The following is a 25,552-nucleotide window of genomic DNA, read 5'->3' as shown; positions in this document are numbered from 1 at the left end:
GTGCAGGGCAGGTGACCCGGGCCAGGCAGGGCAGTCGCTCTGGAGGCCCTAAGGGGCCATTGCTTTTGCATGGGTTGTATTTGTTTAAGATTTTCTTTTCTTGATGTGGACCATTTTAAAAGACTTGTTGAATTTTTTACAATATTGCTTCTGCTTTAGGTTTCGGTTTTGTGGCCCTGAGGCATGTAGGACCTTAGTTTCCCGACCAGGGATCGAACCCACACCCCCTGCATTGGAAGGCCCTGGACCACCAGCGAAGTCCCGGGAGGGCCACTGCTTTTGAAAAGTCATTCTGAAGTTGAGTTCTCTGCAATCTTCCCTTGTTTTGGGTTGAATCGCGGCTCCCCAAGGTTCCGATGTTGAAGTCCTAACCCCCAGCACCAGGGAAGGTGATCTCATGTGGAAATAGTGCCATTGAGATGTCCTTTCTTAGGTTAAGATGAGATTATACTGAAATAGAATGGGCCTGTCACCAATACGACCGGTGTCCTTACAAAAAGGGAAAATCTGGACCTAGACACACACACAGGGGAAGAGGCCACATGAGCATGAAGGCCAAGCGTGGCGGGGGGTGGGGGGGTTACATCTTCAAGCCAAGGGAGGCCAGAGAGGGCCACTGACCACCAGTACCTGGGAGAGGCCCACCCTCCTGACACCTTGCTCCCAGACTTCTAGCCTCTTGAACTGGGAGACCATGCATTTTTGTTGTTTAAACCACCAGTTCGTGATACTTTTTTTTCTGCGGGGGGCGGGGGGTGTTTAGGATTTTCTTTTTTAGATTTATTTATTTATTCTTTGGCTACGGTGGGTCTTCATTGCTATACACGAGCCTTCTCTAGTTGCCGTGAGTGAGGACTACTTTCTAGCTGGGTGCTCAGGCTTCTCATTGTGGTGGCTTCTCTTGCTGCGGAACACAGTCTCTAGGCCCTCGGGCTTCACCAGTTGTGGCACATGGGCTTAACTGCCCCGCGGCATGTGGGATCTTCCCAGACCAGGGATCGAACCCTTGTCCCTTGCATTGTAAGGCAGATTCTTAACCACTGGACCACCAGGGAAGCCCTGATACTTTGCTTATTTGCTTTGCTTTGGTTTGTTTTTTTGGCCATGCTGCAAGGCATGCAGGACCTCAGTGCCCTGGGATCTTGTGAGAATAAACAAGGATGGCTCCAATTCTTTTGTGTGGCAAAAGGATCTTAGTTCCCCAACCAGGGATCAAACCGGGGTCCCTTGCAGTGGAAGCACAGAGTCCTAACCGCTGGACTGCCGGGGGATTTCCATGGTAGCCTTAGCAAACTAGAATACCTCCTACCATTACTGCCTTTTTAACGAAGTCCTGAGTCTTGGAAGTGACTGTAGCTCTATTTGAGCTATAAATTGGCAAAGCCTGCCAAATGCCCCCACTTCCGCTCTCTCCTTCTTCCTCACCAAAATGCCCTCTGAATTTTTACTAGGCACTTGTCAGCAGTGGGGCATGGTCTTTGGCCTAAGTTCTGGTCCCCAGCCTGTAAGTAGAAATGGTGCGCCACCCTGCAAAGTGTCCTCAGGGAAAAAATAGTCTCTTTTCCCCCTGCTGCCTCCTGCTGGCAGAGCACAGACACGACGGCGGGAGGAGGAATGGGCCTACGGGCAGTGAGTGAGTGAGCAGAGGCAGCCCTCTGCTCTAGTGACGCTCCTCTGCTAGGGAAGAGACTAGCGCCATTCTGGACTTCACCTTTTAGGATGAGCACTGACAAACTATAATACATCCTGAAGCGTAACGCAATACTCACGTCTCACCCTCCAGATTCTGATGTAACTGATTTCAACCCCCTGTGAGGCAGGAGCCTGGGTCTGGGAGGACCCACGGGACTCATGGGGAGCCACCGTGTCTGGACCAGAGACATTCAGAAAAGAATATCAACGTCAGTCTTGTCCCTCAAAGCTGAACATAATCCTAATTCATGTGCTCAGCAGAGTTTTAAGATATGATAAAATGTGTTAACCATAAAAACACCCAAACACTACTGCTTTCAAACAACCATGCTATCTTTTTAGGTGTGGTTAGGAGAAGGAAATGGCAACCCACCCCAGTGTTCTTGCCTGGAGAATCCCAGGGATGGGGGAGCCTGGTAGGCTGCCGTCTATGGGGTTGCACAGAGCCGGACACGACTGAAACGACTTAGCAGCAGCAGCAGCAGGCTCTTTAAAAATTGGGCTTCCCTGGTGGCTCAGATGATAAAGAATCTGTCTGCAATGCAGGAGATCCAGGTTCAATCCCTGGGTGGGGAAGATCCCCTGAAGAAGGGAATACCAACCCACTCCAATATTCCTGCCTGGAGAATTCGGTGGAGAGAGGAGCCTGGGGGGCCACAGTCCATGGCGTCACAAAGAGTTGGACACAACTGAGTGACTAACACTTTTCACTTTCAGGCTCTTTAAAAATAGATGATAAAGTTAGATCATTTGTAACTTATCTGTCTGAAAAAGTTTTTAAGTTCATCTGTGGACCAGAATCAACTAGAACGAGGTCATTAAAGCAACTGTGAGTGTGTATAGCCTAGGAGTTCCTTTGAAATGACACTCTTTCAAGTACTACTGAGGTTTATAGAAATAAGCACATTTTACATCAAAATCACTTCCATCCAGAGTTTAATTTTTTGATTGATTTAAGGCTACACTGGGTCTTCACCGCTGCACACAGGCTTCTCATTGCAGTGGCTTCACTCGTCGTGAACCACAGGCTCTCAGTGTGGGGCTTCAGTAGCTGCGGCCCACAGACTCAGTTGCTCCAAGGCATGTGAGATCTTCCCCAACCAGGAATCAAACCTGTGTCCCCCGCACTGGCCGGTGGATTCTCAACCACTGGACCACCAGGAAGTCCCTATAGTTTAAGATACTTCTCAAGGTTATTTGTTAGAAATCAGAGTTCTCACGTTTTCTGAAGGATGTTTTCATTTTAAAAAGAATTTCCAAACTCCTGTCCTACTATGCTGTGTTCAGAGACTAGTTTCTTTGTGAGTAAACATTTTTAGAAAATGCTACCTCACAAGGAGCCCAAGGAAACTGCCCCAGCTCTTCATATTAATCCATGTGTCACGCTAGTGGTGTATGTCCTGAAATTTTCAGAAGAGAAATTATATTTATTGCTTCTAATACTCGTAGAAAGAGCACCAAGTCCTGGTAACTGGATAATGGAGCTAGGCAGCAGGGCGAGACTAAAACCACATAAAACTGAACACGGGGGATGAAAAGAAAGCCCACAATCCAGGTTCCAAGGTAAGTCAACAGCCCTGGGAAGGATTCCAACACGCCACCTATGAGAAACTGGCCCAGCTTGAAGCCATTTGCCCGAGGAGTCTTTGTAGGGTCAAAATTAGGTCCGCACCCTGGCTCGACTGTCACTTCCTGTGTGACTCTGAGTAGGAAAATTACTTAACCTCTGATGCCATTTCCTGCTTATAAAACAGGGAGAGCTACATTCTCGCAGAGCTGTCGTAGGTAGGATTATAAGAGACCTTGCACGAAAGCATGGAGCAGAGTGCTGGGCACAGCAGATGCTCAGTGACTGTGCCATCAAGCACAACAGAAGCCAACAGTGTGACGAGACAGGCGACAAATTAACGGCACTTTAGCTTATGTTAGCAGTATGCAGATCAAGGGGGCTGCCGCCTGTTGTATCCTTTAGGTTGCGGGACAGTGTACCGCTGTCAGCACCTGCGGTGCTGGGGTAAGTAGCCTGGGGTGGGGGCCAGCTATGGGAGTTCCCAGTTTGAAAACTACATTTCACTAAGGATTTCCCAGGTGGTGCAGTGGTAAAGAATCCGCCTGTCAGTGCGGAAGACACAAGAGACACGGGTTCGGTCCCTGGGTCGGGAAGATCCCCTGGAGGAGGAAATGGCAACCCTCTCCAGTATTCTTGCCTGGAAAATTTTCCAGGACAGAGGAGCCTGGGGGGTCTATAGTCCACAGGGTCACAAAAAGTTGGACATAACTGAGCACGGGACAGGCAGGCACTAAATTATCTTAAGCACCCATGAAGCTACATTACAAAGGGCAGGCTGCCAACTTAGCTACTTGGCTGCTCTTGACAACGGACACAAATGCAACATATACTTAACAGGATATTAATTTGGGGGATGGGTTGCTAGTCATTTAGGGAGCAACCAAGGAAGTTTTAATATGAGCTATTAGATATTATGTGCGACAGCTTATCTGTATGCTATTTGCAGTGTAGTTTACACAGAGTATCTTTATTATTTAAAAAAAAATAAATAAAGCGTGCTCAGGCACTTCCCGGGCAGTCCAGTGGCTAGGACTCCATGCTTCCACTGCATGGGCACAGGTTCGATCCCTGGTCATGAACTAAGACACGGCATGCTGCACAGCAAGGCCAAAAAAAAACCATGGTCAAGTATTTAATGAAATATGTTTGCAATTTACTTTCAGATGGTCATGAAAAAGTATATTAGTCTAATCGGGGCACTGTAATGAAATGCCACAGACAAGAGTGACTTAAACAACAGATTTCTCACAATTCTGGAGGCTCAACAACCGAGGTTCAGATGCTGGTCTATTCTGTCCCTGGTTAGAGTGCTCTGGCTTTTCATGTTCCTCCTGTGGTGGAGAGGGAGATCAACTTCCGCAGCAATTAGTATAAAGGGCACTAATCCCATCATGGGGGCCCACCCTCAAGACCTCATCTAATCACTTCCCAAAGACCTATCTCCATCACGTTGAGGGTTAGGGCCCCAGCATGCATACACATTTGAGGACACAGTCCAGTCATAGCAGTGTATACAGCGAAGATAAAGCACACACGACAACAGGTTAACAGCCAGCAAAGGCAGGGGAAGGGTATACCAGGTTTTATTAGTACTCTTTCAACTTTTCTATATGTATAGAATTGTTCAAAATAAAAAGTTGAATTTCTTAAAACATTTTTTTGATGTGGACCATTTTCAAAGTCTCTATTGAATTGTTACAAAACTGCTTCTGCCTCTGTTTCACGTTTTTTGGTTACAAGGCATGGGGGATCTTAGCTCCCCACCAGGCATCAAATCCACACGCCCTGCATTGGAAGGCAGAGTCTTGACCACTGGACCGCCAGAGAAGTACTCAAAAAGTTGGAGGATTTTTAAAAGTTGCTGGTGACATAAAGCCTGGGAAAAGCTCTCACACGAGCACCACCTTCAAGAAAATGAAGGGTTCTTCCACGGGAGAGTTTTCCAGTGTTGAGTCAAGCTCAGGGCTTTGACCCTTCAGTAGACAGGATGAGGCCCACCTGGCATCAATGTAAAGAACTTCCTGAAAGCTGGAGCTGTCTGGCAGCACAAACGCTGCTCTGTTAGGAACCCAACCGCTTCTCCATGCAAGTGTTCACGCGTAGCCTGGACAGTGGCCAAGGTGCCAAGCAGGGCGAAGGCCAGCACCCAGCTCCCCAGTGAGGGGTTACGCAGACCCATGTGTACCCACAGTCCACGACCTCTAACAGGAGGTCTGTCAGCTGAGAGGACTTCACAGCAATGTGGAGGAGCCGCCATAGTCTTGGGTGTGCATTTGTGTTCACCTCGTGTCTCCCACAGGCAACATCACACATACACTCAGAACTCATCGTGAGCTCGGAGTCTTCAATGGATCTTTCACCCGGCACCAACCTGCACCCCAGCAGAACTGCCTGTGTGACCTCATTTCCCGCCACACCCTGGGTTTTGGGGCTCACCCCACTCTCCAGCTCCAGACCCAGGCCAGAGGCCCTGCCGCTCTTCTAATGCTGCTCCCACCAAGTCCATCCTTTTAAAGCAAAGGGTGTGGGTTACCAGTGCATCCAGACAAGGAAGTGGAAATGGTGGTTTGTTTTCAATCGCCAATCTGGTTCCCTGGAAAGGCCTTATAGTCTATAGGCAAGGTGGTGGGTGGTGTTTCAGTCACCGCCAGGGAAGACCAAACCTCGCTGCTTTCATGCCAACTCTGCTGGCGGGAATATGCTTTTTGATCAGGAAGAAGTAATAATCCCAGTATGCAAGACTTCCTTGACAACGTACGTCCAAAGACACATTCCTTCATACCAATCCTTATGTATTTATTCACGCATTTGGTAAAAACGTCACGGTCAGGAGTGAAATCATTACAATGACGTAAGTAACTATACAGACCAACACCAAGTGCAGAGTCAAACTGCCAAAAAGCACACGAGCAACGCACAGCTCCTCTGCTCGAGTGTACTCACGGCACTCGCCCACACCACCCGTCCCAACAGTCACAGGCGCTCAGCTCCAATGCAACCCAGGGACTCATCCCTGGGGAAGAGGAGGGAGACACAACCGATGAAGAGAAGCGGGACTGTCTGAGGCACCCCTCTGGTCTGCCAACGACGCAGAGACTGCAAGACGTCAAAGAGTGGGGCAGGCATTTCTTTGGCACAAAACTTAGGCCGTAAAAAGGTTAAGGGGCTTAATCTCAGCTTTTGCTCCTCTTTCAGCAACACAAAAGGGTAGCAAGTGGGGGTGGGGAAAATCTCGTCATTCATATTCTAAGAAATAAGGGGGAGGAGGAGGATCTGAAGCCCTGAAGCCTGTCCCGATGCTCCCAGTCAGAGTGCAGCATGACCATAAGCCCCATTAGCCAGGCCAGGCTGATCCCATCTGATTGTGACTTTATCCAAACAGTGTGGTTTGCCTTAATTTTAGCTCAGAAGACGACGAAGTTTTTCACAGGGTCACATGAGTCACCTCCCCCTTATATGAGCATTTGGGACCGACTGCACCTGCCTGCTCACAAAGCTTGTCTGCAGCTCTGAGAGCTTCCAGGGAGGTGCCCGACCCCTACCCCTCTGCCTTCAGCCTTCCAAGATGGCCAATTTGCGGGCATCAAATCAAACCCAAAGTGTGATAATAATGCCTGAATCAAAACGGTGCTGTCTATACAGTCCAGACTATGGAACAAAAATCCTATTCCATTCCCTAATTCCACCCCCCATTTTTAACACAAAAGTTAAAAAAAACACCACACACAAAACTAAACTGGATAATGTTTTGAGCATCTCCACTGATGCTATCCAAACACTGATGACAGAGTTACTGTCTGACGGCGTTAGTTTCCCGGTTCTTGGTAAACGGGCTACAGGGACGCAGTGGCCCAGATGGACACAGCACATGAATACCGAAGAACTGGCTGACTCAGGGAAACGGCTTTGCTGGGGAAAGGAAACGGGAGGCGGAGACTGACATTTCTTGATACAAACTATGTCCCTAGAGACGGGAAGGTGAGGACAAGGCACTTACGCTGCCAAGCAACAGTTCACACCCCCTCAACACCAGGACTGTGACCAAGAGTGCCCCCGGCCATGACTCCTCATTGGAGACTCAACCGTCCACATGGTCCAGCTGGACCTTCAGAACCGAAGGAAACCCACCCAAAGTGCTGCAGAACCGAAGCTGAAAACGGAATGTGGGCAGAGAAAGCAAAGGATGCTGTCCCCTCTGGCCTGAGGCGAGGCTGGCTCCAGAGGAGCTCCAGGAAACACCAGTTTCAAAACGCTTGGCCCGAGAATGTGCCCAGGGTCTTCGAATGCCTCCTCCTCCTATTCCAACACTGAGCAGCAGGGCTCTGAGAGCAGTACCGAATCAGCCTGCAGTGGTGTTCCGCAGCAGAGGGCGTGGCGACGCCGAGACAGGGCTGGAACCCGCCTGGCCCCGCTTCCCCCAGGGCCTGTCAAGCGTACTCGATGCGGGCAGGCCCACAGCTGCCCTCGCTCTTGCGCTCAGAAGATGGGGTGGCGGCTTTGGCCTCACTCCCCACTTCCAAAGGCTTAGATGAGATATAGTCCTTCACTTTGATCTCCATGTTCTTGGCTTTCAGAGTGGCCGTGTGCAGCTTCTCCAGGAAATCTGGCATGCCTGTCGGGAGAGAGGGCAGTCTGGGTGGGCGGGCACATCAGCCAGCAGGCTCAACATGTTTTCACTGTTTTACGACTCAGTCGTGTCCGACTCTTTGCGACCTCATGGACTGTAAGTCTGTCCATGGGATTTCCATGCAAGAACATTGGAGTGAGTTACCGTTTCCCCATTTCCTTCTCTAGGGAATCTTCCAGACCCAGGGATCAAACCTGAGTCTCCTGCATCGGCAGGTGGATTCTCTACCGCTGAGCCACCAGGCTCAAAATTAGCAGGGCCTGTTTCTTTCCAGGCAGGAAGTCAATGCCTCCTTATAGAGATCACAGCCTCACGGACAGACAACAGACTTATAGGGAGTGAAAACCACCCAGGACCTCCGGGATCCTTTGAAAAGGGGCATTGATCAAACCACCTAAGTCCCCAAAGGCTCTCTTTTATGTGATTCAAATATCACTTATCAGTGGCACAGCCAATTTTGCTGAAAAATGTCTAACAGTAGAAACACCTAACCTCCTCTCCATACCCCCTGAAGGGTAAGACACCGCTTACAGAGAACAAGAGAGAAAATCTAATGAAGCTGTTTCTAAGGGAAGAGACTGGCCAGGAAAAATGCAGTCAATCACAGCAGTGATGTGCTGCTGCCTTTCTTAAGAAGGGTGGTGGCCCCTTTCTCCAGTGGACTGTCCTATAACCACATGTTTTAAGGCTTTCGACACGATCTAAGAAGAAAATCTGTAAATGCATTAATGTACACAGTGTGTATTAAGCAAACATTCTTCGATTCACCTCTGGGCATAGGCTTCGTTTTGGGACCAGAATGCTCATCCCTCCCAACTGCAGCCGGAGGTTTCACTACCTTCCAGACAGTATTCAATAATGAACTCGGAAGGCCTCCCATGAAACAAGTGTTAACCTCCCTGAAGCCACTGAGAAGCTAGAGAAAAATAAAACGTTCAGCCCAAGTACCCGGCCCCGTGCACAAGCACCCACTCACCACTGGAAACCATCCAACTAACGCAGTAGCGAGGAAACACGGTCTGGGGGTTGTCACTATATGTCAGCAAGTAGTCAAAGCCATTCTGGAAAAGAAAAACAGCAAAGATGAAGGTACCCAAATTACCCCTCACAGCCTCCGTACCCAGTGCCACAGAATAACCAAGATCGGACTCTGGGGTGGAGAGCGGCATTTTTTTTTACCCTGAGCAGAAAAGAGTTAACGCTGAAGACCTGAGAGGTTACTACCTAGTGAGGCTGGCCCAGTGGTGTCCAGGAACTTGGTGCCTGCCTGACCTCTGTCAATAGTTAAGTCCTCCAGGGCTCCCTGCGCCTCCTCTGTGCAAACAATGTGCTTCCTGCTGAGCCCCCGCTCTCCCCCTGGGGTCTGGGGTTGTAGGACGTGCTAGGCAGAGGGTGCCTGTGTGACCAGCCCCCAGTACAGACACTGGGCTTCTCCAGGCAGAATCATCACACGTGTTGCTGCTTTTCTGTGGCTGGGACAGGATGTGTTCCAAGAGCCCTCACGGGACAGGGAGTGTGGGGAGCCTGCAGGGATTCCTCCAGACCCCGCCTGCATCTCCCCCTTTTGATCCAGCTGTGCATCCTCCCATCACTGTGATAAATCTTAGCTGTGAGTAGATTGTCAGCTGGGTCCTATGCGTCTTTCTAGTCAATCTTAGAATGTGGGAGTGGACCTCAACACATACCCCACCATGTTTAAATATTTTAATCGTTATTGAAATGATATTAACTCTTACTACTATCACTATTAACACTAGCATCAAACATTTACAGGGCACTTAGAACTATGTGTCAGGAACTGCTTCAGCTCCTCACAACAATCCTATAATGTAGACGCTGCTAATCCCCATTTTACAGATGAAGAAACTGAGCACAAAAAGGTGAAGGGCTTTGCTCGAGCTCACCCACATATTCAACCAGAGCCAAGATGAACCCAGAATCCTGACCACAGGCCCAGGCACCCACTCTCGCTGACTCAGCCCTCTCACTGGTACACTGAAGACAAAGATTAAAGAGATTTACAGGGATCCCGATCCTCGGAGAGGTCTGAAGCAAATATGCTTCACCCAAAGGGTAAGAGAGAACCACTTTTAAAAACTTCTTATTGAATTTGTTATTGTTTCTATTTTATGTTCTGGGTTTTTGGCTACAGGATCTTAGCTCTACAATCAGGGATTAAACCCAAACCCCCTACACTGGAAGGCAAAATCTTAACCAATGGACTGCCACAGAGGCCCCAAGTCTGCACTTTTCAAAGCAGACTGGCCACAGCTGTAGACAGCAGCACTGTGACTCTCACGCCTTTCCACCAAAGCCCACCTTCTTCACTCCCTGGGTGAAATGTTGAGTCCTTTATTCATCTACTTAACAGTTCTCTGAACATCTGCTATGTGTCTGGGGACTGTGCTAGGCACTATACGGGAAATAAGAACATGCCAGTCCTTGCCCTCAGGAGCTTCCAATTAGCAGGACAGACAGGTGCTGTAACAGAGATAAAGCCTGAATACCACGAAGTAAAGGAGAGGTGAAGCCTGCACAGCGGGAACAGTGACACCACAAAGGCTCGCCAGGAGGCTGCCTGAGCTAACACGTATAGAAAACTTGAAATGACCCTTCCCATTAAACACTTGGACTGAGAAGTCGAAGTCCTGGGTTCTCATAGACTACTGCCTATACTGAAAAAACTCAAAACTGAAAACAATTGCCGTCAGGAAGAAGAAATTAAATGGGTAGAAAGAACAGGGATGTAAGCTAAATTACTCTTAAGAGTGAACAGGCCCAGAAATATGAGAACTTCTAGATGCCAAAGGGTGGTATTAAGGCTCCTAGAAGAAATGCTCATTTTCAGATTCACACCTAAAACTATAGAAGGTGAACCTGAAACGTAGCACCAGAAGACAGGAGAGTTTCTGAGGTTAAGTCAAAAGGACTCTGGTCAATAAGAGGATCCTAGATAAAAGTGACTGCAAAACAAACCAAATATGCTTAAATTTTTGAGTTTCTAATAGCATGTCTTTTTTCTTTTGGCCGTACCACACAGCATGCGGGACTGAATCCAGGCCTCCTGTACTGGAAGTATGAGTCTTCCAATGAGACTTACCACCAGGTAAGTCCCATCATTTCTTTAAAAAATAAAAACTTTAACCTTTGGAGGATTGTTTGTTGAAAGAACTAATTCAACATTTTAAAAACTAGTAAATGAAGGAAACAAATCAGCATCTTTCTTATTTCCCTTTCCTCTGTGAACTATAGGAAATAAAACAGTCCATGTATAAACTTTCAAGTACTGGCTTCCCCGGTGGCTCAGCTGGTCAAGAATCTGCCTGCAATGCAGGAAACCTGCATTCGATCTCTGGGTTGGGAAGATCCCCTGGAGAAGGGAACGGCTACCCATTCCAGTCTTTTGGCCTGGAGAATTCCATGGACTGCATAGGCCACGTGGTTGCAAAGAGTTGGACATGACTAAGCAACTTTCAAGTATGTCATCTAATAAATGGAAATAAGAGAAGAAAGAATGAAGAGTTCATACAAATAGTATTTTGTAACTCCTAATAAAATAGTTGAGCTGAGTAATATTCATCAATCACCTCCAAATTCACAAAGAAAGGGATCAGAGCCTTGTCGTGGCGAAGGGGCTTGATAACTCCTTGAAGCTATGAACCATGCCACGCAGGGCCACGCAAGACCATTTGTTCATAGTGGAGAGTTCCGACAAAATGTGATCCACTGGAGGAGGGAACGGCAGGACACGCCAGTGCACTTGCCGTGAGCACCCCATGAACCGTATAAAAAGGCAGTATCAGACATTATATACCTCTTAATAAAGCAGTCTTGCTCCAAGCAAATAACCTAAATCTGTTCAAGCCTCTAAGTACCCACATATAGGAAACACAGGGGACAGAAAAACACGTTAGATGACACTGTGATAACATAACCAGCAAAATCTAGAACAAAGAAACTGCTTCTTCAATAAATACAATTCCAAGGGGGAAAAAAGGAGGGAGAACTCAAGATATAGATGCAAAGCTACAGTGTGAACACATTTCAATATCTGGATCTCACCTGAAATCAGGAATCAAATAAATACAAAAAAATTCATGGATGATCAGCAAAGCTTAAACACTACAGATATTAGACATTAGGGAATACGATATTATGTTTTCAAAAAATCTCTCTTCTTTTTGAGATAAACACTAAAATATGTATAGAGGAATTCTTCGGTTCTTCTATAGCAAAACCAGAATCTGCTTCAAAAAAATCAGGGTTGTGGGAAAGTGACCAGAAAGAGTGCAGATAAAACAAGCCTGGCCAAGAGGGTGGTCACTGCTGGAGTCAAGGGAGGACAGAGTCCACGCCTGTTACTTTCTCTACTTCTCCATCTTTCGTCTACATCTCAAATTTTCCATAATAAAAAGGGAAACTGGGGAGTTCCACGATGGCCTGGCAGCGAGCATTCCAGGCTTTCACTGTCGTGGCCTGGGTTCAACCCCGGTCAGGGAACTGAGGTCCTATAATCTGGCAGCACAGCCACAATAGAACAGAATACCACACCCTGGCTCAGGATCTACCTTCCATCTGGCAAATCCAAACTCAGCTGCCTGGCTTTCAGGCATCTTCTGTACACGGTCAAGGTAATCACCACTCCTCCCCAGACTCCGCCTTCCTTTCTAAGCAGTGAGTCTCTCAACACCCACGTTCCCTCCTTCGTCTGCGGCTGAATCACGGAATCATGTCTTCTACCTCCAGGTCCTTCCTGTTTTCCTCTACCTAGAGGCTGCTTTTTTACAAGAACCAACTGCAGTCTTACCTTTCTCCTAAGAGCTTGCCACAACGTGCTGCAATACTTACAATTCATACTGTCCCCCACCTCAGCTGAAAGAAGCTACTTCCTGGTACAACACGCTCTGCTGGTGGCCCAACTCTGCCTTAGCTATCTCACGGTCAGGGTCTCCAAAGGCAGTAACGCTGGGACTCGAGCCACTTTTCCCCCCAAAGAGGAAATACGCGGACAAGGTTCAGACTTCAGAAGCAACATCAAAGCAAAGCAGGAGGCATAATTCCAACTCCCACAGGCCCAGCCTGCCCAGGCGATCGCAACATTCTTGCTTCTAATGAGAGGACTTTGAAACATGTTTAACTGTACTAACTTACAACACACTGGAAACAATACTTTCTACATTGCCAACCAAGTTCTTTCTTTCTCAGCCTCTCTCTCACATATACTTGTACATATGTAATCAAACAAAAGTTTCATAAAATATGCTTACATTCAGTTTCTATTTATTCCTTTTCGAGCACTAATTAAGCCTGTCTTCCACTAGCGGGTAGCAACTCATGGTCTGAAGAACACTCTCTGGGACTTCACCAGTGGTCCACTGGTTAAGACTCTGAGCTTCCACTGCAGGGGTTCGATCCCTGGTGGTGAAGATCCCACGTGCAAAAAAAAAAACCATCGCGCTAAAACGGTACAAACGTCAACATACAGCTCCCCCAAAACCACCACTGAGGCAAACCCCGGTTTCTGTCATGCTTAGAAGAGTCCCATTATGTAGGTAGTGTAAATAAAACAACTTGCAAAAACAAAAGCTCGGCTAAGAGAACAGTCATACAGCTCTAAAACACAGGTGACGGGGAGAAACAGTGATTTCAAAGTGAACAGGGCTAAAAACAGCAACCACCGCAATCAGTATGTACGCTCAACAGAGGTTTGGCTAAAATATCAAAACTAAAACACCACACTAAGTTGAAGAAAATATTCTTTGCAAAGAAAGGTCATAAAATGTTCAAGGAAGCAGACAGCATTGATAAGGAAACAGGAGTCCTTAAATGTGTTACGTGTTCTGCCCACTGTGAGGAAATTCTGATGGGAAGGAACAGTAGCTCGCTCTGGCTCCTAAGAACGCTGCCAACAAGCCTGTATGAGTCAGGGCCGCCGTCTTCCCATCACTGCCCCTCAGGTAACAGGAGCCAAGGGGTCATCACTGCTTTGTCTCAAGGGTCTTCCAGGTACACCACTTTAGGTGGGGTCCTGAAGTGTGGGTCGCAGGCCAGTAGCACCAGCCTCCCCTGGGAGCTTAAGACATGCAAATTCTCAGGCCACAGCCCAGCACTATTTAAGCAGGCTCCAGTGGATTCGATGCAAGCCAAACTGGAGAACCAGAATGCCCTCCCTAGTTCAGACAAAAGGCATACCTTGAGAAAATTCATAAACCACTAACCCATCACATCTCGGATGACATACAACTCACCTCATCAAATGACTTGTGTGGACGGATAACCATTTGGGACTCATATGATCGGACCCTGACGAATTCCGGAGACTCTGGCACACTCGGGTGCTCCACAGCACTGGCAAGGAAAGAAGCAAAAGAAACTGAGGACTGTCTACACACAGGACCACCGGAGCTGGAGTTACGGAGTAAAGGCAGCCTCTTAACTTTTAAATGACTACATCAGAAAAGTCATGAATGAATATACACTAACTTCTAAAAACAGAGTGAGTTAACTCGGTGTCTCTTTAATTATCACCATTAAGGAACTGAAGGATTATTCTGATGAAAGGTTTGCATCCCTTCAACCCTCTGAAATAGTCACATTCTCGCTGGGACGCACGGCGCCCTGGCTTCACTCACAAGACAAGCAGACTCCCACCAGACACGTGTGAATGAAGGCCAAGCTGCTCAGCATGCGTACCGTGACACCAACACCATCACGTTGTTTTCCTCATCCACGCTGTACCGCCGAACGTACACATAATCCCGTGAGTACATCGGGTACTAAAGAAGAGCAAGGGTGGGAGGATCAGGGCTCTGTCTCATGTGGACGTGATCAAAGCAAAACCAGAGGTACAATACTCACGGGAAAATGGGTCACCCAGTGAAGAACCTCAGAGCCACTGACCACATCCCTCTCGATCACTTCCAGCTTGATCACCAGGGCGTCCCACTTTTTCCTATATTCTGTATCCAGCTATAGAAAGAGCAAAGACCATGAAGACCCAAGAAATCCAGAACAAAGCTACAGAAGACTTCTCCAGAGGAGTGGGCCTCTTACCCAAGAGCCTTCTGAAACAGTGATCTGACCTAAGGACAGTGCCCAAGTGTCAAAGACACAGCTGTGTTACTACAGATGAGTCCTTTAATAAAATCCCTTCCTGTAGGCCAATCCCATTACTTTGAAAGTGAATCTTAAAAAAAAAAAAAACCCACAAGTGTAAGAAAAAATATTGTCATAGACATGTCTAGAGAAAATACAGTAGACAGTGATAGAAATTTGTAAGGGTGAAATAATTCCAAAAGGTTTTAAACAGACAAAACGTCCAAAAGTACGGGCAGACACCTCACACAAGTTGCTTTATTTTAAAAATTTCTAATCTCAAAGAAAGACACATATCATACACATTCAAATCAACAAAAATTCAATAGACTGACAGAATTCAGTGCTTAGAGGAAAGCGTGCACTTGTGTGTTAGCAGTGGGTGTTATAATCACCAAACTAGTTACTCAAAGTCCAGTAAACCATGAGAATTCCAGGAAGGAAAAAACAATTTCTGTAGAACTCTAGGTGATCCCAGCTCCCCTTTTCTGTATTTCCCCGCAAGGAGGAGCAGTCTCTGAACACATACTCTTATCTTTATAACACCTTTACTGTGGACAAGTTCCAGATAGCGAAGTCCTGACTGCATCTGTATACTGCAGAGGAAGGACATCGCGAAGCCAACAAACAGGCAAAACTGGAATGCAAAGATTCTATCAGAGTTGCATCAGTTACATTTGCTGACTTTGATACTGGTACCATGGCTAGTTAGGAGAATATGTCCAGTTTTTTAGGAAATACACACTGAAGGGTTTTGGAACAAAGGGCATGTAACTTACCCTCAAATTGTTTAGGGGGAAAAAACTATGAAGTCTTATAAAATATATTAAAGCACTCAAATCCTTCCTCTATTTGCTCTTCCCAAAAGTCTTAAAAAGAGCAGAACTGGCCTCATCCCCAGAAGGCAAACTGTAAGTCAAAGGCTCACCCAGAGGCTAGCTGACGTGAAATGAGGGGCAGAGAGATGGATGGACTGAAGCCAACATCTTGTAAGTCAGAGAAATCACTCATGTGGATGATGGCAAGAGGACTTCTAGGCTTAGCAGCTCCTGATCTGGGAGGAGAAACGTACTCACCTGAACATTGAAGAACTGCCGCGGTGTCACGTCCGTGTAGGTTCCAAACACTAGAACAAAGGATAAGCGATGTTTGCCACACTCATCTCCCACTCTATTCCTATCACTTAACTGCATTTGAACTGCAGAGTACTGACGTACAGATCTTAAAGGCAGATTCAGAAACAGAAGTCACACTGGGGCAGCAAAGTATGACAGAGACAACCTATAGCAGAGTAACAAAGACAACGAGACTCTTGTCATCAGTTCAGTTGCTCAGCTGTGTCTGACTCTTTGCAACCCCATGAACCGCAGCACGCCAGGCCTCCCTGTCCATCACCAACTCCCAGAGTCCACCCGAACCCATGCCCATCGAGTCGGTGATGCCATCCAACCATCTCATCCTCTGTCGTCCCCTTGTCCTCCTGCCCTCAATCTTTCCCAGCATCAGGGTCTTTTCCAGTGAGTCAGCTCTTCGCATCAGGTGGCCAAATTATTGGAGTCTCAGCTTCAACGTCAGTCCCTCCAATGAACACCCAGGACTGATCTCCTTTAGGATGGACTGGTTGGATCTCCTTGCAGTCCAAGGGACTCTCAAGAGTCTTCTCCAACACCACAGTTCAAAAGCATCAATTCTTTGGGGCTCAGCCTTCTTTATAGTCCAACCCTCACATCCATACATGACTACTGGAAAAACCATAGCCTTGACTAGACAGACCTTTGTTGGCAAAGTAATGTCTCTGCTTTTTAACATGCTGTCTAGGTTGGTCATAACTTTCCTTTCAAGGAGCAAGCGTCTTTTAAATTCATGGCTGCAGTCACCATCTGCAGTGATTTTGGAGCCCAGAAAAATAAAGTCAGCCACTGTGTCCACTGTTTCCCCATCTATTTGCCATGAAGTGATGGGACCGGATGCCATGATCCCTTATTATCAGGGAGAGGAAAAACAACAGCACAGCAGGGCAGTGTTCCCGGAACAAAACCAGAATGGAGAGTATAAGAGAACAGAGTGCCATGTACCTGCCGGGGCGAAACACACCCCCAGCAGCCAGGTGGGACTCACCTCGGTACTGGTAAAGGGGGGTGCCTGAAATGGGACGCCGCCACAGCTTGAAGTGTTTCTTATCCATCACCATCTCCCATGGCTGCTCGGTGCCTCCTGAATCTTCAACCCCTTCTGTCTGGGATTTTGGTTCTGGGGGGTGGCGCTCAACTCCAGAGCTCCGAAACATACCTGACATTTCCTCCAACCGTTTCATCTCATCAATGGATCTGGAGAGGAGAAAAACAACAGGCATGGTGGGGTGGATGGAGTCAGCCCTGAAAAATGAACTGGCCACACAAAGACTTACACAGAGCGGAGTGGGTTTAAAACGGTATAAAGTGTAGGGAATAAAAATATGAGTTCCTGAGTCTGAATCCCAGTCTAACATTCATCAATGAGAATATTAAATTACTTAACAATCCCTATTTCTTAACCTGTAAATTGGGGATGATAATAGTACCTACTTCAAAGGTTGATTATAAAAATTAAATTTACATGTAAAGTGCTTAATACTAGCCATATAATTAGCCCTCATATTTTATGCCTATGAAATGTCATTTGATATCGTTTGCCCATTTTTTAATTCGGTTGTCTTCCTATCATATTTTAAGAGTACTCACGTATTTTTCCTCCTTTATTTTAAAGAGAGATAATTCACTTGCTATAAAAATTTATACTTTTACTATATACAAATCAGTGCTTTTTAGTATAGTCCCAAGGTTGTACAACCATCACCACCAATTCCAGAACATTGTCACCAACCCCCAAAGAAATCTTTACCCACAGCAGTTACTTTCTATAGCCCCTGACAACTACTAACCTACTTCTGTCTCCATGAGTTTGCCTCACTGGACAATTCATATAAATGAAATCTTACAAAATATGGCCTCTTGGGTCTGGCTCTTTTCACTTAGTAGTATATACAATTCACTCACGCCCTGGTGTATTGCTTTTACGGCTGAATGATACTCCACTGTACGGATACATCATATGGGTGTATCACGCTTTGTTTACCCATTCATCAGGTAATGGACATGCAGGGGTTTCCTACTTTTTGGCTATCATGCATAATATTGCTACATATATCTGCATACAACTTGTGTACAGATGAAAGCTTTCAGTTTCCTTGGTAAATTCCTAGCGTGGACTTACTGGGCCTGGGAAACTAACTTTTTTGATTCCAGCAATCCTAGCGGGTATAATGACTAATGACGTTGAGCATATTTTTATGTGCTTATGAGCTATTTGTGTATCTTCTCTGGAGAAAAGATGTATTGAAATCTTTGTTTTAAATTGGGTTGTCTTTACTGTCAAGTTTTAAAAGTTCTTCATATATTCTGAACTAAAGTCTCCTGTTAAATATTTACAAATATTTTCTCTGAAACTGTGGGCCGTCTTCCCACTTTATTGATAGTAACTTTTGCTGTACAGAAGTTTTCAATTTTGATGAAGTCAAATTAATCTATTTTTTCTTTGACTGCTCATGTTTTTGGTGTTCTAGCTAAGAAACCACTGCCTAACCCAGTATCGTAAGAACTTATGCCTATATTTTCTTCTACAAGTTTTAGTTTACACTTAGGTCTCTGACCCATTTTAATTTTTGTGTACAATGTGAGGTGTGGGGTGTAAATTCACTATTTTACAAATGCATCTCCAGTTGTCCCAGCACCATTTAAAAAAAACAAAACACGATTTTCCCTTTAATCTTTAAAGAGCAGTTAGCAAAGCAAGACTGCTAGTTGACTCTGTCACTTTTACAGTTCAAGACTGAAGATACCACCTACTGATATGTTCTGTTTGAAATGCCCTTTCTTATTCCTCTTTAACCTTCAGAAACTGCACAAAGGGATTTGCCTGGTGGTGCAGCGGCTAAGTCTCTGTGCTCCCAATGCCAAGGGACACGGTTCAATCCCTGGTCAGGGAACGAGGTCCCACATATAAGAGTTCATATGGCACAACTAAAGATCCCATGTGCTGTAACCGAGACACAGTGCAGTCAATAAATAAAAATATAAATTAAAAAAAACCCATAAAGTTCAAGGTTAACTCCAAGAAAGGGTTAACCAGACACATTTACTTTTATTCCTCTACAGAAACATACTGCACTATATTATAATTAATCTACCTTTATGCCTATCCTCCTTACTAAAATGGCTCTTAGCAAGTACCTGGTAAACATTACATGCTCAGTAAGTGTTCACAGAATAAACTGAGTAAAATAAATATGGGGGTAGGCCTCAATAATTCAAATTCTTACTAAAAGATTACATTAATACTAGTTTAGAAGTTGAAAATTCAAAATCATACCAGTAACCCCCGATTAAAAGTTTAGAGCCATCCAAACGATAGTGCAGAGATCTGGGTTCTAGTCCCAGCTCTGCCAACATGAGCTGTGATTACAAGTCATTTTACCTCAAAGGCTCCCTAGTTCCACCTGTAACATGAGCACATTATTTCTTTTTTTTTTTTTTTGAGCACATTATTTCTTGAAGGTCTATTCCAATTCTATTATTTTTAAACTTTGAACTTCAATGAAAGTATTTATGTACGAGGACATTCGTGTTTTGACCACCTGAAATCTTTTCCTATTGAGGAGAACCCCCAAATAGGTGAGATACAGCCCAGTCCCCCTCTTGCGCCCTAGCAGTGATCAAATGACGTTAATCAGAGACTTCTGGTAGAGGAAATAGGTCCGAGGCACAGGACCTTTCAGATTTCCTCACCTATCCGGAGGGAAAAATGCAACAGATCTGGGGAAACTAAACCAGCAACACTGTCCGAAGCAGAGCATTCCTGTAGCGGCCGTGGCTGTCCTCCCAGCCAACCTGGGGTCTCCCTGGCCTTCAATGCTCTGTGTGTCCTAACACCTTTCTGATTACACCCTTTTTGAAGAAAGTTAACCAGTATCAGTTTCTCTGTTTGCAACTGATAACCCTAGCCAGTCAATTTATATTGATGTTCTGATGAAAAATGTTTAACCTTTTAAAAGTTTCAGTGTGAATTAAACATTGCAAAACGGGATTGACTGCTACCATTGCAAAAACCATAGAGAAATAGGGAAGGAAATTTAGAGTAGGCAATAGGTCTTGCAGAGGAGAAAGCAAAAGTAAAGACACAGCTAGCTGTGGCTGTGAGAACAACAATGCAGGCATCATGCAGACCAGTCATGGCCTGCTGAGGACTAGTAAAGCACCCTTCAAAAAAAATTAAGCCGGACTCTTCAATGTCCTTATCACATAATGAAGAGGGGCAGGAACGTCTTGAGAAAAATACATCAGAGGCTCACAAAATTATATAGTAATATGGTTTTAAGAAAATTAAACTATATGACTATAGGCAATATTTTTAATGGCCTTCTAAGACTCAAAGTGGTACAGAGTTTCTGACCCACTGCTTAATCAGCCTCTTAAGATTAAAGGTCACTGGGTGAGACTGAGTGCCTTCGGGGGATAGCAATGCCCTGTGAAGGCGTGACACTCACTCTTTGTACAGCACAGTATGAATGCTAGAAGGAGACTGCATCATGAAAATGCCAATGAGCACTGTCCCAGGTTTAAGAATCCAGAAGGGTCTCAATTTCTAAATGCTGACATGACAGACATCATCAGCTCAGTCACTATTATTTGTGTGAAGAAAAAAAAAACTTCTCACTATGTATCCCATTATTCTGCTGTGTCAAATCTTATCTGGAGGGGATGGCTGCCTACACCTTGTTATCTGAGAGACAAGTAACAAGGGAGAAAGAAGGACAAAAGAGATTAAACCCAAAATAGCAGCACAACCAGATTAGTAAGAGGATCAAAGAAAGACAGTCAATGCTTTCCTTTCTTCAAAACTAAAGTCATCTCAACATTTAAGAAAGGCTGTATGGAAAGCTATGGAAATTGAAGGCATAAAATCATGAAAACAGAAAGTATTATCATATTAGGCTCATCTAGGGGAATCCTACCCTAAGTGCAGAGCTTAATATAAGGCCCCAAAGAGTCAAATGAAGCCATTCCTGTAATGAGTAATTTAACAAAGTAACACTGCTTTGTTTCAATGATCCCCTCCTCAAATTCCCAATTATTGTCAAAGTTAAAGACTTTGAAGAACAACTGTCATAGGACATACCCAAAAATGAGACATCAACAGCTCCCTGCAATTCTGAGCCAACTGGTTAACCATCAAATAATGAAGACAATCTCAAAAAAAAAAAAAAAAAAAACCCTCAGTTTTTACATAGTTCTGATTATCTAAGAATGTATGAGAGTAAAAACATCGTTAAGTGACAGGGGGGGGGAAAAAGTCCCTTTAAGTCAAAAGGACTTTTTGTTGATCATTTATCTAATTAATAGCACAGTGAAAAGTTTAAAGGCTGAAATAGGAAAATGGCCAATTTTCTTCATGCAACTTTATTGGTACATATTTATTCAAATTTCGAGCAATGAATTGTAAGTTTTTTTAAAAAGAGGAGGGAAATTAATGGAACACTTTCCGCTAGTCTTTCATATTTCTTAACTTCCTTTTTGTTCCTGTAATTTTTTTTAATGTTCCAAAATAATAATAATTAAAAAAATTACTATTAGTATTTTTCCATAAGATTTGCCCTGCACTCACAGAATGCCAGTCAGCACCAAAAACAGTGGTTAAAAGTTATTTTGTCTGGTCATTTAATTAAAGTCAATCAGGTAAGAAAGCTAGACTAAGCATTAAAATACCTGATTTCTATACCTGGACCATCAATGAGTACAATTTACTTCTTTCCTCAAATGTCCGTGCTGATTCTCAATTAATGATGTTCACATCTATTTAAGATGTTCACATTCCAAAAGGGAGCCTTACGGCCCATCACTGTGTGGCAACAGCCATATGAGAATGAGCGTGTACCAGGACAAGCTGGTACAGGAATGGCACAGAAGACCCAAAGGCTGTGATTCAGGGGCCACGGGACAATCACGCTCTTCTTCCACGAACAATGAAAGAAATGCACATGTCCCGAGGCACAGGCACTATGCTCATTCTGGAAGCTACCCCAAATCATCCAACCAGTGCCAACAGAATCTAAGATCTTCTAACCTCAGCAGTGCATCCTGTAAAGCAAACAAAATAAAGCACCAAGCCTAAGCTTGGATGGGAAGGGAGTCTGGGGGGAGAATGGATACGTGTACATGTATGTCTGAGTCCCTTTGCTGTTCACCTGAAACTACCACAACATTGTTAATTGGCTACACACCAATATAAAAGTTTAAAATATACATAAAACCCACCAAACCTAAAAAGGCTAACCTGTACCCGGAACACCTTATTTAATAAAATACTGGCAATTCCCTAGTAGTCCAGTAGTTAAGATCCCTTGCTTTCGTTGCCATTGGATCCCCAGCCAGGAAACTAAGACCCAGCAAGCGGCACACAGTGCGACCAGAATTAATTAATTAATAATAAAATCCAAACAGGACCAGCTAGGAGAACAAAGACCTTTGAAATCACCGTACAACCTACATACAGCTGACAGCATATCACCTGCCCCCCCATCAAGGTAACATTTCTAAAAATCCTCAAAATGGACTTGATCAAATTTTAAGTATATGACTGAACTCAAGCGTGAACTGGACATGGAGAGTCAAATGAGGGCCTTTGCTGGAACAACAAGGCTGGAGAGGGTCAAAAAGGGCACCTTAAGTGCTCTTACTGGCCTTTGTCTAAGCTTCTGTATTAACCCCAAGTGGGTTAATACAGAACAATACCTCTTTAGGAGCTGGATTAGAATCAAGTGCTTCAACTGTCTGATTTCTTTCTCCCACGGCAGGTAGTTGACTATGGACTCAAATGTTTACCACATCTATTTCTTATCCTATTTTCCCCCTCCAGTTCCTGGAAAGGGGAGACCTACTGAACAGAGGTTCTAGAACATATCATCAATAAAAATACATGACGAAAAAGTATGAAATCTATCACCCGGGGCTCAACACTACTCAACTCCTATTCCCAGCAGGGCACCCAGAGGCCCTTTCCTGGTCTTTCTCTTTCCCAAACCAAATCCAACTAGGAATTTTCCCCTCAAACTTCATGACTGTGGAACATGGGTATTCCATCATCATCAAAAAACAGAATGCAAATTCAAACAGTCGACTGGTAATTTTACAACTAAAAAGTTACCTTTCCATATTTCTTACACCTGAGAACAAAATACCCCAAAACACTAACAGAAACTAGGCAGACCACCTCTCATGCTTTGATACCTTAACGTTTTTGAGTAAGGTTGTTCATGGTTATGAGTTTAAAGTGCATTTGTAAAACAGTCCTTTTTACTGCTAGGAAAATTATTACCAGCTCTAAAGATACACTTTGCGTTTACCGACAACTCACAATGTTGCCTGGCATCTGGGTCCTACGCTTCCAGAGAGATCACAGTATTAACTTCACTGAAATATTTCCACTTTCACCCAACCAAAAGTGTGAAATAACAGAAGAAATGACCAGAACAGACTTGTATTGGAATTTATGTGAGGTAGGGGGACTATCGGAGGTTCTTGAAATCAGTTTCAGAGTTCGGGGGCAGAATATGTGGAGAGACACACATTTTTTTTGTCAAAAAAAAAAAAAAAAAATACAGCGACACTGTAAAGCAAGACCCAAAGCAAGGTTTCCTCATATTGCATGAAAACTGTAAGGGCTCAGTTTAGAACCACAGATGAGCGGATTCCACTAATGGTACTATACTTCTCACAGAAGTTTTTGATGATGACAACATGATTACAGAGCCTAATGAAACTCTCGGAGTTCTAGTGGAAGTAGCAAGAAAAACTGACCTAATTCTTCCAGGTTAAAATGTGTGGGCTACTAGTTTGTCCCCGGAGGGCAAAATCTCCAGTCTCATAATCCTGCCATGAGTCACAATGACAAAAGAGCTCTTCTGGCATATCTCACGAAATCCCATTTGGAACAATGTAACTTTGTAAATTGCATATCTACATCCTCAGGTCCATTTTAAAACCTGTTTGGTTTTTGGACCTTCTATGCGTGCGTGCTTGCTCAGCAGTCCTAATCTCTGCGACCCTAGGCCCCTCTATCCACGGAATTTTCCAGGCAAGAATACTGGAGTGGGTTGCCATTTCCTTCTCCAGGGGATCTTCCCCAACCAGGGATCGAACCCACGTCTCCTGCATTGGTAGGCGGATCCTTTACCACTGTGCCACCTGAGCAGCCTTTGCATCTTCCTGAAAGAATGTAAGATGACATGAGCAATAGCTTACATGTCTTCAATACCAACTTCCCACGTTATTTTTTTTAATTAGTCAAAAAAAAAAAAAAAATTGGCCGCACCCTGCGGCATATGAGATTTTAGTTCCCTGACCAGGGATGGAACCTAAGCCTCCTGCATTAGAAACGCATTCTTCTTAATCACTGGACCACCTGGGGAGTCCCCCAAACGTTATTTCTATAGTGGCACGCTCCCCCAAAGTCCCCCTCTCCACTAGTCTACACCTGCAGTTATTTCTAATTCAACAAACCAAGTTAACCCGCAGAAGCAACGTAGAAACGTGGGTTTGCTACAACCTGATCGAACTACTTGCATCGTCACTTCCAGTACCACCCGGTCAACAGGAGACAGTGATCACCAAGGCCGGCCCCAGGTTTTAAGGTTTCCACCTCCCAGCCCCACCGCCCCGACCCTCCCCCCACCCCAGAGAGGAAGCACGACCTCGCCACCATGCCCACCTCTGCAACTCCTCCTCCCGGATCCTCTCCTCGTCCCACACGAACACGCCGGCGAGCGCCGCCATCAAGGCAGATGCATGGCCCGGGCGTCCGCGCAGCCGGCGCCAGAGGCGACCGAGGAGGACGCGGCGCGAGCTCTCCGAGTACAGGCGGCCGTAGAGCTGCGCGATCTGCTGCGCGCGCCGCACGCGCAGGCCCGTCACGAAGCGGCACTGATTGGCCAGCAAGGCGAGCAGGCCCCCGCCCCGCGCGCCCGCGCGCCCGGCCGCCGCCGCCGCGCCCACCAGCCAGGCAGCCAGGCCGGTCGGCGGCCTGCGCGGAAACATGCCGCCCGATCGCCCCGCCGGGGCCGCGTGCACACGCCGCGCGCCCGGAGGAGAGCGACACCTCGCTCACGGCGCCAAAGGAACAAGGCCGGGAGGGTGCGGGCGCCCTCTCGCCGAGTCCTCCTAGTTGGCCGACCCCGAAGTCGCCTCACGGTCTAACAGGTCCTTCATCTCCCTCTGCAGCAACCGCTGAGGAGAAGTCTCCTTTAAGAGAGTCGGTCAAGGCACCGGCCGCGGCGGTGGGCCTGCGACCACTGCAGCAGGCTCTCCGCGGTTCCGGCCGCAACGCCGGAGGGCCGACCGCCCTTTCGGCCACCTGCCTCCTCGGCCTCCTCAGGCCGGCGACAGGGGCCGGGGTACAGAACGCGCGAAAAGCGGCGAAGCTGGCGCACAGATCCCGAGCGTTCCGCGTCCACCACATGCGCTGCCAACTTGCACCCT

At 45.9% G+C, this 25,552-nt stretch overlaps 1 protein-coding gene across 1 annotated transcript; it reads right to left on the bottom strand.

Moving 5' to 3' along the window:
* Nucleotides 1–6,037: 6,037 nt before the first annotated feature.
* On the bottom strand, nucleotides 6,038–25,537 carry STARD7 (StAR related lipid transfer domain containing 7). Its single transcript, XM_086328213.1, has 8 exons — nucleotides 24,786–25,537; nucleotides 17,103–17,311; nucleotides 16,061–16,110; nucleotides 14,748–14,858; nucleotides 14,583–14,665; nucleotides 14,138–14,237; nucleotides 8,866–8,950; nucleotides 6,038–7,874 (listed from the first exon to the last, which is right to left on the bottom strand). The coding sequence occupies exons 1-8, from the start codon at nucleotides 25,109–25,111 to the stop codon at nucleotides 7,690–7,692; spliced, it is 1,149 nt and encodes a 382-aa protein (XP_086184339.1). The 5' UTR covers nucleotides 25,112–25,537; the 3' UTR covers nucleotides 6,038–7,689.
* Nucleotides 25,538–25,552: the final 15 nt, after the last annotated feature.

Source organism: Bos grunniens, chromosome 11 (genome assembly GCF_055505025.1).
Source record: "Bos grunniens cultivar Pamir isolate PY7600 chromosome 11, Bosgru_T2T1.0, whole genome shotgun sequence".
NCBI lineage: Eukaryota > Metazoa > Chordata > Mammalia > Artiodactyla > Bovidae > Bos > Bos grunniens.
The sequence above is the reverse complement of the archived record's forward strand: the minus strand, read 5'-3'. Positions and strand labels throughout refer to the sequence as shown.

Excerpts from the sequence above, each read along its gene's own strand:
- STARD7 (XM_086328213.1), bottom strand. The coding sequence starts at position 25,111 with ATGTTTCCGCGCAGGCCGCCGACCGGCCTGGCTGCCTGGCTGGTGGGC. Across the intron at positions 17,312-24,785 it reads CGGGAGGAGGAGTTGCAGAG|ATCCATTGATGAGATGAAAC; the intron begins GTGGGCATGGTG and ends TCTCCTCTCCAG. Across the intron at positions 7,875-8,865 it reads TAGTTGGATGGTTTCCAGTG|GCATGCCAGATTTCCTGGAG; the intron begins GTGAGTGGGTGC and ends CTCTCCCGACAG.